The 16635-nt window shown below is 42.7% G+C and overlaps 1 protein-coding gene across 2 annotated transcripts in view; it reads left to right on the top strand.

Annotated features, from left to right (window-relative positions):
• The window catches only part of LOC106585095 (tau-tubulin kinase 1), a 53418-nt gene that overhangs the window by 18328 nt on the left and 18455 nt on the right, over window positions 1-16635 (top strand). For both annotated transcript variants that reach the window (XM_045705408.1, XM_045705410.1), the window contains exons 7-14: window positions 6334-6399; window positions 6687-6779; window positions 7259-7384; window positions 9232-9386; window positions 13346-13562; window positions 13923-14104; window positions 14492-14826; window positions 15167-15330. In XM_045705408.1, coding sequence (XP_045561364.1) covers window positions 6334-6399; window positions 6687-6779; window positions 7259-7384; window positions 9232-9386; window positions 13346-13562; window positions 13923-14104; window positions 14492-14826; window positions 15167-15330 — 1338 coding nt within the window. The remainder of the gene's footprint in view (window positions 1-6333; window positions 6400-6686; window positions 6780-7258; window positions 7385-9231; window positions 9387-13345; window positions 13563-13922; window positions 14105-14491; window positions 14827-15166; window positions 15331-16635) is intronic.

Raw genomic sequence — 16635 nt, forward strand, 5'->3', positions numbered from 1 at the left:
AGTCGGAAGTTTACATACAACATAGCCAAATACATTTAAACTCAGTTTTCCACAATTCCTGACATTTAATCCAAGTAAAAATTCCCTGTTTTAGGTCAGTTAGGATCACCACTTTATTTTAAGAATGTGAAATGTCAGAATAATAGAAGAGAGAATGATTTATTTCAGCTTTTATTTCTTTCATCACATTCCCAGTGGGTCAGACATTTACATACATACAATCAATTCGTATTTGGTAGCATTGCCTTTAAATTGTTTAACTTGGGTCAAACGTTTCGGGTAGCCTTCTACAAGCTTCCCACAATAAATTGGGTGAATTTTGGCCCATTCCTCCTGACAGAGTAACTGAGTCCTCCTTGCTCGCACATGCTTTTTCAGTTCGGCCCATAACATTTCTATAGGATTAAGGTCAGGGCTTTGTGATGGCCACTCCAATACCCTGACTTTGTTGTCCTTAAGCCATTTTGCCACAACTTTGGAAGTATGCTTGGGGTCATTGTCCATTTGGAAGACTCATTTGTGACCAAGCTTTAACTTACTGACTGATGTCTTGAGATGTTGCTTCAATATATCCACATCATTTTCCTGCCTCATGATGCCATCTATTTTGTGAAGTGCACCAGGCCCTCCTGCAGCAAAGCACCCCCACAACATGATGCTGCCACCCCCATGCTTCATGGTTGGGATGGTGTTCTTCGGCTTGCAAGCCTCCCCCTTTTTCCTTCAAACATAACGATCGTCATTATGGCCAAACAGTTCTATTTTTGTTTCATCAGACCAGACGACATTTCTCCAAAAAGTATAATCTGTGTTCCCATGTGCAGTTGCAAATTATAGTCTGGCTTTTTTATGGCGGTTTTTGGAGCAGTGGCTTCTTCCTTGCTGGGCGGACTTTCAGGTTATGTCGATATAGGACTCGTTTTACTGTGGATATAGATACCTTTGGTACCTTCCTGCCGTCCAGGACCTCTATACCAGGCGGTGTCAGAGGAAGGCCCTGAAAATTGTCAGACTCCAGCCACCCTAGTCATAATAGTGTTCTCTCTGCTACCGCACAGTAAGTGGTACCGGAGCGCCAAGTCTAGGTCCAAGAGGTTTTTTAACAGCTTCTACCCCCAAGCCATAAGGCTCCTGAACTTCTAATCAAATGGCTACCCAGACTATTTGCATTGCCCCCCCATGCTGCTGCTACTCTGTTATTATCTAAGAATAGTCACTTTAATAACTCTACCTACATGTACATATTACCTCAATTACCTCGACTAACCGGTGCCCCCCGCACGTTGACTCTGTACCGGTACCCCTTGTATATAGACTCGCTATTGTTATTTTACTGCTGCTCTTTAATACTTTTTTTTCTCCATTTTTTTTTCTTCTTGAATCTGCATTGTTGATTAAGGGCTTGTAAGTAAGCATTTCACTGCTTTGTCTACACCTGTTGTATTCAGCGCATGTGACAAATAAAATTTGATTTAATTTATTGACTGCATTTTCAATCTCTCCTCTTCTTCCCCTCTTTGATCTTCCCTCTTCTTCTCTTCTCCTCCACTTCCATCCTGTCATTTCCTCTTCTCCCTATCCTTTTATCTCCCTTAATCTCTTCTAGCACTTTCACCTCCTCTCCTTTCTTCTCCCTCTCATCAATTGCTTATGCATTTGTCCTTCTCTACCCTGGAATCTTCTCCCCCTTTATCTCTCTCCTTTTTCCTCCCTTCTTTCCTCTTCTCCTCTCCCCTCCTTTTTCTAGACTCTCTCAAGTATCTTCTCTCCTTTCCCCTCTTGCCTCTTATTAATTTCTCTCATCCACTCCATTTCTCTTTCAGCTCCTCTCCCTTTCCATCCACTCTTTCCATTTCTCTCCCCTTCTATTGCCTCCCATCTCTTAGGCACCGCTCTCCCCGTTCCCTCCACTTTCCTACTCTCCCATCTTTCTATTTCTCTCCTCTCATCTCTTTTACTCAGTCACTATCTGCTCTCCTCTATTTCTCTCTACCCCTCTACATCTCCCCCATCTCCTCTCATATCTCTGGCGCTAACACTCTGTGTCCTCATGCATTCAGAGCTCTGAGTGCAGCAGTGTGAGATTTAATTTGCTTTTGCATGCGTCAGTGGGCTATGGCATCGCCTCTCGCTCCCCTTCTCCTTTTCCCCTTCTCTTGCTCTCTGATTTTTTTTCCCTTCTAGGCAGTACAGCTGAGTCAGCTTCAGCTCATTGATTCGTGATGAATGCGAGGCTCTGGCTCCCTCTCTCTCTATCGTTATCCCTCCCTTTTTCTCTCCCATTTGCTTCTCCCTCTTTCTGTCTACCTCTCTCCTGCCTGTTTGTCTCTCCATCTCGTTTTATTTAACTCCCCCTGCTTCCATGTCTGTCTCTCGTTCTTTACCCCTGCTTCCCTCCCTCTATCACTCCCTCCTCCTCATTCCATCTCCCCTCCCTCTCTTCATCTCCCTCTTCCCCCAGTCCCTGGCCATTAGCAGTGTATGCCTCTCCCGTACCCCTATGCAGCCAGGTCTCCAGGGAAGCAAGTGTCAGGGGCCTCCCCAGTCCAAATGACCTTCACCTTGCCACTATGTCAGCCCCTTAGCCATTAGCCACAAAGCATTTTTGTTAGCATGTAGCTGTTAGCCCCCAGCCATTAGCCAAAAAGCATATTTGTTAGCACTCAGCCGTTAGCATTCAGTGCCTGTGCAGTGAAAGACCTACCAGCTGCTACACACTCCAGTGTTCTCTCCGCAATGAAGAGGGATCCTCTCTCACTTTCCCTCCCTGATAACTGAATAAATCATTGTGGGTAATAAATAGTGGAGCTATTTTTCCTCTCGTGGCACACATCAGGCGTTTATAAGAAATCTTGTTTTCCATGACTGCTTCTGAGAAGTGGAAAATATTATTTATGTAGAGATTATGGCATGCTAATTTATTTTCTATAACTTGTCTTTGTCCTTTATGCAGTAGCTGAGTAGCAGGTTTAGGGGCATGTTCAATGTTGATGGGTTTTGTAAACTCTTGGGACGTTTTCATATATTGACATATTGGGTTTCCAAAGTGGCGCAGCGGTCTAAGGCACTGCATCTCAATGCAAGAGGAGTCACCACAGTCCCTGGTTCGAATCCAGGATGTATCATATCCGGCCGTGATTGGGAGTCCCATAGGGCGGCGCACAATTGGCCCAGCGTTGGCCGGGTTAGGCCGTCATTGTAAATAAGAATATGTTCTTAACTGACTTGCCTAGTTAAATAAAGGTTACATAAAAAATATATAAATATATCAGGTGCTGCTGGGAAAAAATGCTTTCAGAGTTAGCTTTATCTTGAGGCATCTGTCAAATTACATATCAGCTGCCAAAATGTATGGCTTTAACACGTTTATATTTGATTGAAGCTGGTTTACTATTTTGAGTATGTAATGCTGCAGGATTAGGCCACTTTTCAGGGAGTTTTATGTGTGTCATGTCCTGACCCTAGTAAGATGTCATTTTCTATAGTAGAGTAGGGCAGGGCGTGACAGGGGGTGTTTTGGGATGTTCTATGTTTTCTATTTCTATGTTTAAGTTCTAGTTTGTCTATTTCTATGTTGGGGTTGTTTGGGGTTGATCTCTAATTGGAGGCAGCTGATCCTCATTGCCTCTGTTTATAGATCATATTTAAGTAGTGGTTTTTCTCTTCCTGTTTGTGGGTTATTATATGTTGTGAGTGTGTTTGTTCCTCCTGCGTAACTGATTGTTGTTTTGTCAGTAAGTTTGTCTTTGTTATTGCATTAAGTTTCACTAACTAATAAATATGTGGAACGAAACCGACGCTGCATTTTGGTCCGCTCCTTCAAACAGCCGTGACAGAATCACCCACCACCAAAGGACCAAGCAGCGTGGGATGGAGCAGCAAGAGAAATAAAACCTACTTAAATATGATCTCTAATCAGAGGCAATGAGGATCAGCTGCCTCCAATTAGAGATCAACCCCCAAACAATCCCAACATAGAAATAGAAAAACTAGAACTTAAACATAGAAATAGAAAACCTAGAACAACCCAAAACACCCCCTGTCACGCCCTGCCCTAGTCTACTATAGAAAATTATATCTTACTCGGGTCAGGATGTGACAATGTGTAATCAGATGAAGTCTATTTCTAGACTAAAACTCATTCACTAGTGCGTCTTAGTTCAAGACTAGGCCTAATCTGTGTCTGGGAAACCGGCCCTATACGTATTACGTCTATGTTTTGGGTGTTTTAACTTGTAATAATCTGTTATTACAGACTATATAACACCATTATATAGGTATTATTAAGGCTGTTTCATGCACATTATTTCCTCTTGGATAGGATACCACTCAATCCACTTTCATACCTACAGTAGGTGAAAAAATGGGATGCAGTGTTTTGAAACTTGAAAACAGCCAGTTGAAAAAAGTAAGGTCCCCAGTCACCAGCAGTTCCCACAAATCAAACTGACACATTTTCTGTATATAGTTCTCTCTATTACATAAAAGCCAATAGAAAATGTTTGACAAGTTACTGCCATTTACTATGTGTAATTTGGATTTATGAATGTCACTTTTTCTATGTGATGTGTGCCTATTTCTGTTACATTTCCTTATGTTTATTAATTCCTTTTGTTTCAGTGCTTGCCTTTGTTTTGTGTTTTACAGTTCCTTTGGATATTTGATTTTGAAGTGCATGCTCCAACCCGTTTCTCCATCAGATCCTTGCTCCGCCATGGCTGTCACGTGCATGGTGACAGAGTGACGTGAGTGTGGTCACCAAGCTTTCTGTTCTCCTCATAGCAGAGGGGTCACACTAAGAACACCCACTTTCAACCTTTCTGTTCTACTTACATCAATAGTTAACCAAGTGGTGCTGTTTCTATTGCTAGGACCCCGTTATTGTTGCTTGCAGCTATTTTATATAGCAACAGTTATAAGTGGATCTATCTACAGTACATAGCAATAATATTAGAGCCATATTCGGATGTGAGACATTTGTACATTATTGCTCGCTCTCTAACTTACACTTAGCTAAAACCTAAAAGAAACAGAATATCTATGTGTCAGAGTAGGGTCCTTATTCTGATGCATATGCAGTTGAAAGCAACGGAATATCTAAGTGTAAGTTAGAGCAATGTGGAAGTTTCTCATGTCTCTAACAGCCACATGTCTGCATACATACAGTATGTCAACTGACATACAGGCAGCCTCTCTCTGTAATAACCAGATAAGAGCACAGGGGGTGTTATTGTTGACAATAACGGGGCATCCTTCCCTGTCAAATCTAAACCTAGGATGCGTCCCAAATAGTACTATTCGGGATGCAGCCCCAGTGTCTACCTCTGAGAGCTCGGTACTCAGTGTTCGAGACCGTGGAACTCGACCGTGCGCGTTCAGTTTGCTCCACTCGGAGCTAAGGTCATGGCACCAGCAAACCATGAGGGTAATGTGAGAACGAACAGCATGTTCCACGCCACTGATACTGCCATCTCAAGCCAAACACAAGAGATTGAGTTACTAAACTAAGCTAGAGAGGCGCAATTCAATTTTCAGATTGTCAGTTTAGGAAATGAATCGACATTTAGGAAAAAGTTCTAAGGAATAAAGGAGTTATTGAAATATTACAATTCAAGTTCATTGAATATTAATTATTTATATTGACTGGATTAAAATGGAATTTAGCTCAACTACATTATAATACCATTATGATTTTACCCAAGTCGCTTACTGAGCCAAACACACACAGACATGCATTCATGAGCTTTTAGTAGGATTAGTGTACAGATTCCTGGTGTGACCCCTCAATTATGTTTCTGACTACTTTATTATTTAGCTTTTATTTTTACAATTTAGATTGACTGTGTTTACATTAAGCATCCATAACTCCTCTACGGCACTAAATTCTGGCAACAAAATCATTGATATTACCTATATCTGACTTCGGCATCTTATAGCACATGTCAGATCGTATAGTCAAGGTCAAATATAGCATGTTCGATGATGTGCTTTTGGGTCTTAAGATGGCTTGTATTGCATGTATCCTCTATGTAGCTGTTGTGTCATGTTTATTTGGCGCTAACGGATGTGGGATGAATGCTAGTGTAATGTAAATCGTTACCAGTAATTGTTTTTGTTCCATTTGTTGTCCTTATTATTTCCATCACATTTAAGTAAACTTTTTTTTTTTTAAATGTCAGATAGGAATATTTTTTAAAACCACCAGATTTTGGGGAGTGAACAGTAGGGATAAACCTAGAAGGAAGATGTGTTAGAATTGTTATTTTTCCAAGACATTGATGTATATGCATCTTGATATTAGTCCATCACTAATACTGTTTTATTTCCTTTCAGCCGAGAACTGTTGCAGGTTTTCGAGGAACTGTCCGATATGCCTCAGTCAACGCACATAAAAACAAAGTAAACAATGTTCACGTTGTCGAAATGTATATGCTCGGAAATGTTTTCTGCCAATTTTGCTCTTTTGAAATAAACTTAGAACTTGTTCATTGTGTTGTTGTACTGTCAATTGGTGGCGGGCAACTATAATAATAAGGAATTAGAATACATACCCCCTCTAGTTATTTAATAGGATCTCTATGGGGGCAACCTTAGGCACTATTAAGGGTGTACTGTACTAATTGAAACGATATAGCATGGATGAAGATATCATTCATAATCTTTACTTTTATTTTTTCTCTCCCCAGGAAATGGGTCGCCATGATGACCTATGGTCTTTATTTTACATGTTGGTGGAATTTGCAGTTGGACAGCTACCATGGCGGAAAATCAAGGACAAGGTAGAGTCACTGCACTCGTCCACGACAGACCCACTGTATTTCTAGCGAATCGTTAAAGTCAAATAATAAAATAATACGCAAGCTGAACAAGCTTTTTTTCTTTCAACTCTTGACAATTTTAGTAACAGTTAAACATTTCATTTAGTAGGTATTTCATTTGTAATATGAGTTGCGGCTCAAAATCTGAATTAAATGCATGTGGCATATAATTTTGTACGCCTCTCGATACTTTTTATGAAATTGTGCAAACTCCAAATATCACAGTGTGTGTTGGCTCCATTGAAGTTGCATAAAGGATGGTCTAATTTGCCCCTACACCCTTGATCATTTTCACTCCATCCGCTTTCGGACACTTGTGACTATGACGTAATGGGCAAATGGAGGGGGAAGGGGAAAAGGACTGGTTTGTTCAGCCACTGAATGACAATTAAATAAAGTCAAACAAATATATAATGTTTTATTCTGTTTTTTTTGCGCAGGAGCAAGTTGGGCAGATAAAAGAGCGATATGACCATAGGATGTTGCTGAAACACATGCCTTCAGAGTTTCATATCTTCCTCGACCATGTATTGGGCCTGGACTACTACACCAAGCCGGATTATCAGGTACCTTCGCAGTATAGAGAATAAGGAAAGTACTTTAACCTCTATGGGCTAGGTGGGACGTAGGCGTCCCCCCCGTGGTGCACTCCATCAACAGCAGGTGCATTTCAAGAGCGGCAAATTTGAATCCAAATAAATGTCAAAATTCAAATTTTTCAAACATACAACTATTTTACACCCTTTGAAAGATAAACATCTCCTTAATCTAACCACGTTTTACGATTTCAAAAAGGTTTTACGGCGAAAGCATAAATTTAGAGTATGTTAGGACAGTACATTTACAAGAGTTGTGTGTAATGTTTTGTCAATTCAAAGACAGGGTCACCAAAACCATAAAACCAGCTAAAATGATGCACTAACCTTTTACAATCTCCATCAGATGACACTCCTAGGACATTATGTTAGACAATGCATGCATTTTTAGTTCTATCAAGTTCATATTTATATCCAAAAACAGCGTTTTACTATGGCATTGATGTTGAGGAAATCGTTTCCCTCCAATAACCGGCAGTCAAGTCAGCATCACAAATTAAATAATTAAAATTAGAAAACATTGGTAAAATATTATATTGTCATTTAAAGAATTATAGATTTACATCTCTTGAACGCAATCAACTTGCCAGATTTAAAAATAACCTTACTGGGAAATCACACTTTGCAATAATCTGAGCACTGCGCCCAGAAAAATACGCGTTGCGATACAGACTAGTCGTCATGTTGGGGAGATCTAAAATCGAAAATACTATGTAAATAATCCATTACCTTTCTTCATCAGATGTCACTTCCAGGTATCACAGGTCCATAACGAATGTAGTTTTGTTCAAAAAAGCTCATCATTTATGTCCAAAAATCTCCGTCTTGTTAGCACATGATCTAAGCCCGCCGGACTTCACTTCATGAACGAGGGGAAAAAATATATTTACGTTCGTTCAAACATGTCAAACGTTGTATAGCATAAATCATTAGGGCCTTTTTTAACCAGAACATGAATAATATTCAAGGTGGACGAATGCATACTCTTTTATAACGTATTGGAACGAGGGTACCCAACATGAACTCGCGCGCCAGGTGTCTAATGGGCCATCATCGTTCCATGGCTCTTGTTCGGTCAGATCTCCCTCCAGAAGACTCAAAACACTTTGTAAAGGCTGGTGACATCTAGTGGAAGCAATAGGAAGTGCCAAAATATTCCTCAGCCCCTGTGTTTTTCAATGGCATAGGTTTAAAGGTAATACAACACATCAGGTATCCACTTCCTGTCAGAAAATGTCTCAGGGTTTTGCCTGGCAAATGAGTTCTGTTATACTCACAGACACCATTCAAACAGTTTTAGAAACTTTAGAGTGTTTTCTATCCATATATAATAAGTATATGCATATTCTAGTTACTGGGTAGGATTAGTAACCAGATTAAATCGGGTACATTTTTTTTATCCAGCCGTGCAAATACTGCCCCCTAGCCCTAACAGGTTAATTAAAAGTGTTTTGAAATGCTCCCACAAACGTTTCTTTTTTTTGACCGGCCACCATCTCACTATTCCGGGGACTTTTTTGTATGCTCACACAAACTGATATATTGACTTCATCAATACTTCCTAGTTCTCCCTATGCTATTTCCAATAACAAAATTGCATCTAAAAGGACACCCTATTTCTTATATACTGCACTGCTTTGACCAGAGAGGTACACTACAATATAAAGGAAATAGGGTGCCGTTTGGACACAACCAGAGTCTAATTTGGAGTTGTTTTCTATTTGGCCGTTTGCTGTTCTGGTCAACGGAAAGGGTGTATTTAAAGATTAGGGTGTCATTTGGGATGTAGCCAAAGTCAAATTTCCTTTATTTCCCAGCTGCTGATGTCGGTGTTTGAGAACAGCATGAAGGAGCACATCATCACAGAAAATGAGCCGTTTGATTGGGAGAAAGGAGGGACAGACTCCACACAGTCAACAAGCGCCTCCACCCAACCACAGCACAACACACGGCCCACCGTCGCCATGGTGGGGTAAGGACCCTGATATATATACTGCTCAAAAAAATAAAGGGAACACTTAAACAACACATCCTAGATCTGAATGAAACAAATAATCTTATTAAATACTTTTTTCTTTACATAGTTGAATGTGCTGACAACAAAATAACACAAATAATCAATGGAAATCCAATTTATCAACCCATGGAGGTCTGGATTTGGAGTCACACTCAAAATTAAAGTGGAAAACCACACTACAGGCTGATCCAACTTTAATGTAATGTCCTTAAAACAAGTCAAAATGAGGCTCAGTAGTGTGTGTGGCCTCCACGTGCCTGTATGACCTCCCTACAACGCCTGGGCATGCTCCTGATGAGGTGGCGGATGGTCTTCTGAGGGATCTCCTCCCAGACCTGGACTAAAGCATCCGCCAACTCCAGGACAGTCTGTGGTGTAACGTGGCGTTGGTGGATGGAGCGAGACATGATGTCCCAGATGTGCTCAATTGGATTCAGGTCTGGGGAACGGGCGGGCCAGTCCATAGCATCAATGCCTTCCTCTTGCAGGAACTGCTGACACACTCCAGCCACATGAGGTCTAGCATTGTCTTGCATTAGGAGGAACCCAGGGCCAACCGCACCAGCATATGGTCTCACAAGGGGTCTGAGGATCTCATCTCGATACCTAATGGCAGTCAGGCTACCTCTGGCGAGCACATGGAGGGCTGTGCGGCCCCCCAAAGAAATGCCACCCCACACCATGACTGACCCACCGCCAAACCGGTCATGCTGGAGGATGTTGCAGGCAGCAGAACATTCTCCACGGCGTCTCCAGACTCTGTAACGTCTGTCACGTGCTCAGTGTGAACCAGCTTTCATCTGTGAAGAGCACAGGGCGCCAGTGGCGAATTTGCCAATCTTGGATCTTGATGTGCCATCCTGGATGAGCTGCACTACCTGAGCCACTTGTGTGGGTTGTAGACTCTGTCTCATGCTACCACTAGAGTGAAAGCACCGCCAGCATTCAAAAGTGACCAAAACATCAGCCAGGAAGCATAGGAACTGAGAAGTGGTCTGTGGTCCCCACCTGCAGAACCACTCCTTTATTGGGGGTGTCTTGCTAATTGCCTATAATTTCCACCTGTTGTCTATTCCATTTGCACAACAGCATGTGAAATTTATTGTCAATCAGTGTTGCTTCCTAAGTGGACAGTTTGATTTCACAGAAGTGTGATTGACTTGGAGTTACATTGTGTTGTTTTTAAGTGTTCCCTTAATTTTTTGAGCAGTGTATTTACCATTAGGATTAAAAGGAAAGTCCACCATTTTACATGATCATACACTGCAGGGCAACTTTCTGCTTGCAATTCATTTATCACTATAACCACTGGGCCTCGAGGAACCTCCTTCAGGCTAATGAGGATTGATTCTGACTGCAACACTCTAACAGTGTAATTCATACATGTCATATATGATATAGCAAAAATTATAATTTGGTTGTGTTTATGAAGGTAACATTTGAGTAATAAAAAAACCCCATTTCAAATAACACAATAGCATTTTCATTCGTTTATGTTATTGTAGGCTAAATGTAAAAACACAAAGTACACATTTACAATCAGCACCAAGTGTACTTGATAAATAGTGAAAATCTGCACAAAAGTAATAATGTCATTATAATGAATATAAGTATCGATATGACAGCAGTAAAAAAGAGTCAATTATTTATGCGTCGGATACCATGGCGAATTTGTTTCCAGGCATCGCATTCTCATTTCTTTATCAGCAAAAAGAAGGTGACGCATGATCTCTCTGAAGCAATCCCGTGACATGATTTCTCCAAAGAAAGGTATCCCTTATATGTCTGACCCGAAGCGCTCCATATAGCCTACACACTCTTTCCATCGAATGCTCCACAGGATAGAAATAACCGCTTCCAGCTGGTGACTGCTGTTGCTGATGTTGTTTTTTTCTTGAGATGAAGGGCTTGTCAGGGGCGTAAGCATGGGTGGGCCTGGGTGGGCACAGACCCACCACAGGGGTGCCAGGCCCTGCCGAACCCACCCAATCAGATTGAGCAAAAACAAAAAAATAATACATTTATTATTATTATTATTGCCTATCCAAACTTCAGCAGGCCTCCTACCATCGAACTTCTGGCTACGCCCCTGGGGCCTGCTCTCTGTGATGACATTTTGTGCTGACAATCAACCTGTAGTATCGTCACTGGCTTGTTGTATCCAAACGGTGCCGTCTCTTCCTCTCTCTTGTCTCACATTTCATTTAATGGAGGCGAGGGCACCTGCCGCATGCGCATCGTTCTGCCTTCTATTCGTTAAGACCTTGGAGGTGTTGGTTCACGCTGCGGCTCAGAACCTGAAGAATAATCAGATGTCATGAGTTATTTTCATTCAGATCTAGTAGCAGTGCTAACACGGCATGTGCATCCATTCATCTTTGTCTTCTTGCCATTGTAAATTACGCACGCTCTCACTGTGTACTCCAAATAGGCCAGAGTAGACTGATAAGACTGCTTTGGTCTGGTGGACTGATATAGGATACATATTTAGGGTATACATTTTTGGATTATAATTACATTTTACCTGTACAATATAATGGCCCGCCTTGTTCTTCATTCACAATTTGGTAATTACAGACTGATTATCAACTATGCACGGCACCTTCCACTGTCGGGAGGAGGGGCAACGGGGAAAAACATTCAAAAAATGAGATGCCCTCCTAAAACTGGTTATAACTCCAGTTCTGTTTGTGATATTAACATTCTAACTACGGTTATATAGACTTATTTAGGAAAAGTCAAGGACGGAGGGGGGCATGGCTTTAAAAATGGCAGAGTAATAAAAAATTATATTAATGAGCAGTCAATTACTGCTTTAGCGATTTTAGTGTTAACAGGGATAGTAACCATTTAATCAACATTTCAGTGTTCACATCAGTGTAAATGTGCCAGCTGAAATGGCCTCCCTTGAGGCGTGCTCGCATGGGAAGAGCCAATAGAGGCATTCATGGCAGATTCACATTTTGTAGTTGTTGACTTTTGTAAGCAGAACGTTTCCCCATTGTGTATGATGATGTCTTTTTCACCAGTTGGCTGTCTTTGATACTTGACATTTACAGTATCAAATCACAATGCAACGGTACAATACATTAGATCCTGAAAGTGCCACAATATGATGGAGTGCAGTCACAGTGCTCTATTTTTAATCTTTTATACATCTTTCATGGGAGCTATTGTTTGACTCACTCACGCAAATATATTATTTTTGAAGTCTCTCTCTCTCTCTCTCGCGCTCTCTCTCTGATGACTGTCTCGTTTGAAGCTCTTTACTGTTCAGGCTGCCTAGACACGCACACACTACACACAGCTGCATGATTTCCCTGCGAACACGACATCCTTATCTCTGGAGACATTGTTAGTGTTTTGGTCGTCATCACACATGATGCTCTATCCTAAATGGCACCCTATTCCCTAAGTAGTGCACTTTGACGTCATATTGCACTATGTAGGGAATAGGCTGCCGTTTAGGAGGCATCCTGAGCCTCCCAGTGCAAATGCGAGAGATAACAGGTTTTGTGTCCATCAGTATTGCTGTCACACCTCGAGGCTACTGCCACTCTGCTCATCCAAACCCTTTGAAACGCATGATATTGAATTCTGAACTAGGCTGTAAAAGGCATTTGAAATACCAGTTTACAATCAATGTTTAACTAAATAAATAGATGTTTACTGAACTTTTGAGGGTTGCCTGTGCAAAGTGCATTCGTTCAGGAAATACATTTTTTTTTAAACATTTTAAAATAGAGTAGGGCTGGAACAACAACCTGCATTCCCAGAGGACATATATTCACATATAGGTGTTATACATGTGTTTATAATATACATTGTGTACATCATTGGGCCGCCGCTGATCTTAATAAACTGATTTAATAACCTGAACCCATCCCGCCACTCCCACCCATCTTCTCCCACAGAGCCCTAAACACCCCGGTGCCCGGAGACCTCCAGAGAGAGAACACGGAGAACGTGCTCCAGGACGAGCACCTCACCGACCAGGAGAACGCCCCTCCGGCCCTGCTTCCCGGTGGGAGCCGCCAGGGGGGCGAGGGCGGTGGCCAGACGCACGCCAAGGGCGAGGGATGGGAGGACACCGACTTCAACCGCAACAAACTCAGGATCAGCCTGGGCAAGGTGAGTAAGGGGGGAGGGATGAGGGGAAGGAGAACACAACATTTTACTGTATGCCATCGATGTAGATGTTGTTCTAGCGTAGCTTATACTGTTTGTTGATACAGTATTTTTTTTGCATTTTTTATTAATGAAAAATATGGGATCGATTGATGTTTGGCTGGGTAGAGGATGATAGACGGACATACAGATGCACAGACCGAGATGGACATCCGGACAGAAAATGTGTACACTAGACAGACGAAGGCCTACCCTTTAAACTCCTAGAAGTGGTAAATAGACACGTTTTAGAATGAATTACTGTTTAGCGTACATCATCGTGACCTCCCGTCTCTTCCCCTCCTCTCCCCTCTGTGTCTGCAGGGGGCCCAGGAGGGGGATGAGCCCAGCAGAGGGGCCGGTCCCATGTCGCCGTGCAGGGCAGGAGGGGCCCCCGAGTCCCCCAGTGGCCAGGTGCGCTCCCTCCGGTACCGCCGCATCAACAGCCCAGAGTCAGACCGCATGTCGGGCACTGATGGGAGGGGCATCGACGGCTACGGCCAAAGGTGACCACTACAAACCAGCTCTAGTATTAGTTACAGACCTGTACTAGCTTTTAGTATAGTAGTATTTAAGTATAGTAGTTAACCAGGAAGTGCTTAATACTAAAATACATTTAGTATTGTACCTAGCTACATTAAAGTCTCTTAGGTGTTCCAGGAAAGTCCTTTGGGTTAGGGTCTGTGTAACTGCTATAAGCCTATCTATTATAGCCCTCCACTTTAATACTTAATTCAATACTTAATGTGTGTGTTCTTTTGTTGTGTGTGTGTGTGTGTGTGTGTGTGTGTGTGTCTGTGCGCATTTGTTTGTGCGTGCTTGTGTGTCTATGTGCAACTTGTACGTCCTGGTGCTTGTACCTGTGTGTATGTGTACATATCTGTGTGCCACAGTATCAGGTCCCGCATGGACATCCTGGGCTCGCCCTCGCGCCACGTGTGCTCGTCCCAACCGGCCATGATGCTGTCTGTGGACGGCGGCCTGCAGCGCGGGCGGCACGGCGAGGGCTCGGTGGCGTCCGTGGACCAGGAAGCCCACAGTAATGCCTTTATCAGATCGGTGCCGCTAGCAGAGGAGGAAGACTTTGATAGCAAGGAGTGGGTGATCATCGACAAGGAGACGGAGCTGAGGGACTTCCAGCCCACCACGTCGGGCACCACCGATGAGGAGCCTGAGGAGCTGAGGCCCCTGGAGGAGGGAGAGGAGAGGAGGAAGCTGCGGGGAGGAGGTGGGCCTGAAGATTTTATGTACATTCAACAATGTCACATTTCAGTCAGTTCAGTTCTGTTGTATTCAGTTCTATTCTGTACAAGTTGTGTTGACGATGATGCTCATCTCTCCTCTGACAATAAAATATTATTTGATGTTTGGCTTAATCCGGCAAACACTTTTCACACTAAGCCAAACCATTTGTACTGAGCTGACCTGGTTATGCATCCACCACATTTGCTGGAACCGTGCTGAAAAGGACAATGTGAAAATGAAATATTCAACCCATCACAGTTTGGTTCCGGTCGGCATGATAGTGTGAAAAGGGTACTAGATTCCTAACCAGTCCTTTGTTTTAGGGGCGGAGATGGTGGTGCGGCCCAAGACGACCCACACAACCAACAGCAGCCGGGGCATGCTCACGCTCACCGAGGAGGAAGCCTCCAGACGAAGTGGGGGAAGCCCCGCCATGTCGCCCTGTCATTCACTCCCGTCAGGCCGTCCTATCGGACCCCAAAGACCGGTAAGAGATCGGGCCAACCTATCGGTGGAGGGAGGCTTCTCTCCTTGCATGTTCATGGTAGTCGGCTCAGAGCTGGGTCGCCTGCTGCACAGTGCGATGAATCTTTAGATGATATGGATGAGACCCACCTAAGCGGGTGGGTGTTGTTGATCTATCCAGATTATGTAAAGATGAGCTGTTCGGTGCCCCCTCTGGTCAGGATGTCCATTAACATGCAGTCCTAAACCTGGGGGTAGGGTTAAGCCAAGGGTTGCAAAATTCCGATAATTTAACCCAAATTACCTGTTTTTGCAGAAATCTCAGTTGGAAGATTCACGGATTTCTGGCTTATTTCCTTATAATTCCAGTAATCTTTCTAGAAAAGCTGGGAATTTTGCAACCCTAGAATTTTGCAAGCCAGTGGGAACTGAATACCTTGGCGGGGGGGGCGACCATTATTCCCGCAGCCATTTTAGTGTCATTCACACTGCCATTGGTGTGACATATCCTGCCAGTGTAAAGAGAGAAAACGTGCCTTTTTCTGTGTCAGTAAGCACAAATTGTTCCTTTCCATCATTTTGGTTTTGCCCATGACTTTTGGTTTTAACCATTGTTTTGTAATGCTAAGGTATGAATGGGAGACGTGGCTTTGCAAACTACATATTCCATCCAGCATCAGATCAGATGTAGCCTTACATGTTATAATTATTGAACAGTTTATGCTTGGTGATGGTGACATGAGTAGGGTTATTTTGATAGGTTCTTTTCCCCCCCCAGTGTATTTCTACAATATTTTCTCAATAGTTTTCTCAATGAGTCCACGAGCATTTTCTCATTGTACAGTTCCGGCAAATGCCAGATGGAGCATTTTCTCATTGTATGGTTCCGGCAAATGCCAGATGGGCTGGTCCATACCCCGGAAAGATTCCTGGTCCCAGTACGTCCCTGTATTCGGGTTGACATTCGTTAGGGTTGTACTGCACTTGATGCTCTTGTTATGACACACTGATGAAACAAGATATATGCATACATGATGACAATTTGTCATTCTGATGAGAATAATGTAACAAACATCCAGATAGCCGTAGCAAAATGTTTTTGTAACAGAAATAATATCTTTGGACATGTTCAGGTGGTGCAACCAAGTTTCGAAACGTTTTCTTCATACTGACCATGTTCTTGACGTCAGTGTTATAAATTCGTAAAATGAAAACCTTTGTTTGAAAATGTTGATTTAAACAATGTAAACCGTGGGTCTTCCCATCAGGCTAGGGAAACATATCCCACCGCTGCCACCAAATGTGATTAAGCTGACCGTTACCTCAC

This window comes from Salmo salar, chromosome ssa02, assembly GCF_905237065.1.
Source record: "Salmo salar chromosome ssa02, Ssal_v3.1, whole genome shotgun sequence".
In the NCBI taxonomy this organism is placed as follows: domain Eukaryota; kingdom Metazoa; phylum Chordata; class Actinopteri; order Salmoniformes; family Salmonidae; genus Salmo; species Salmo salar.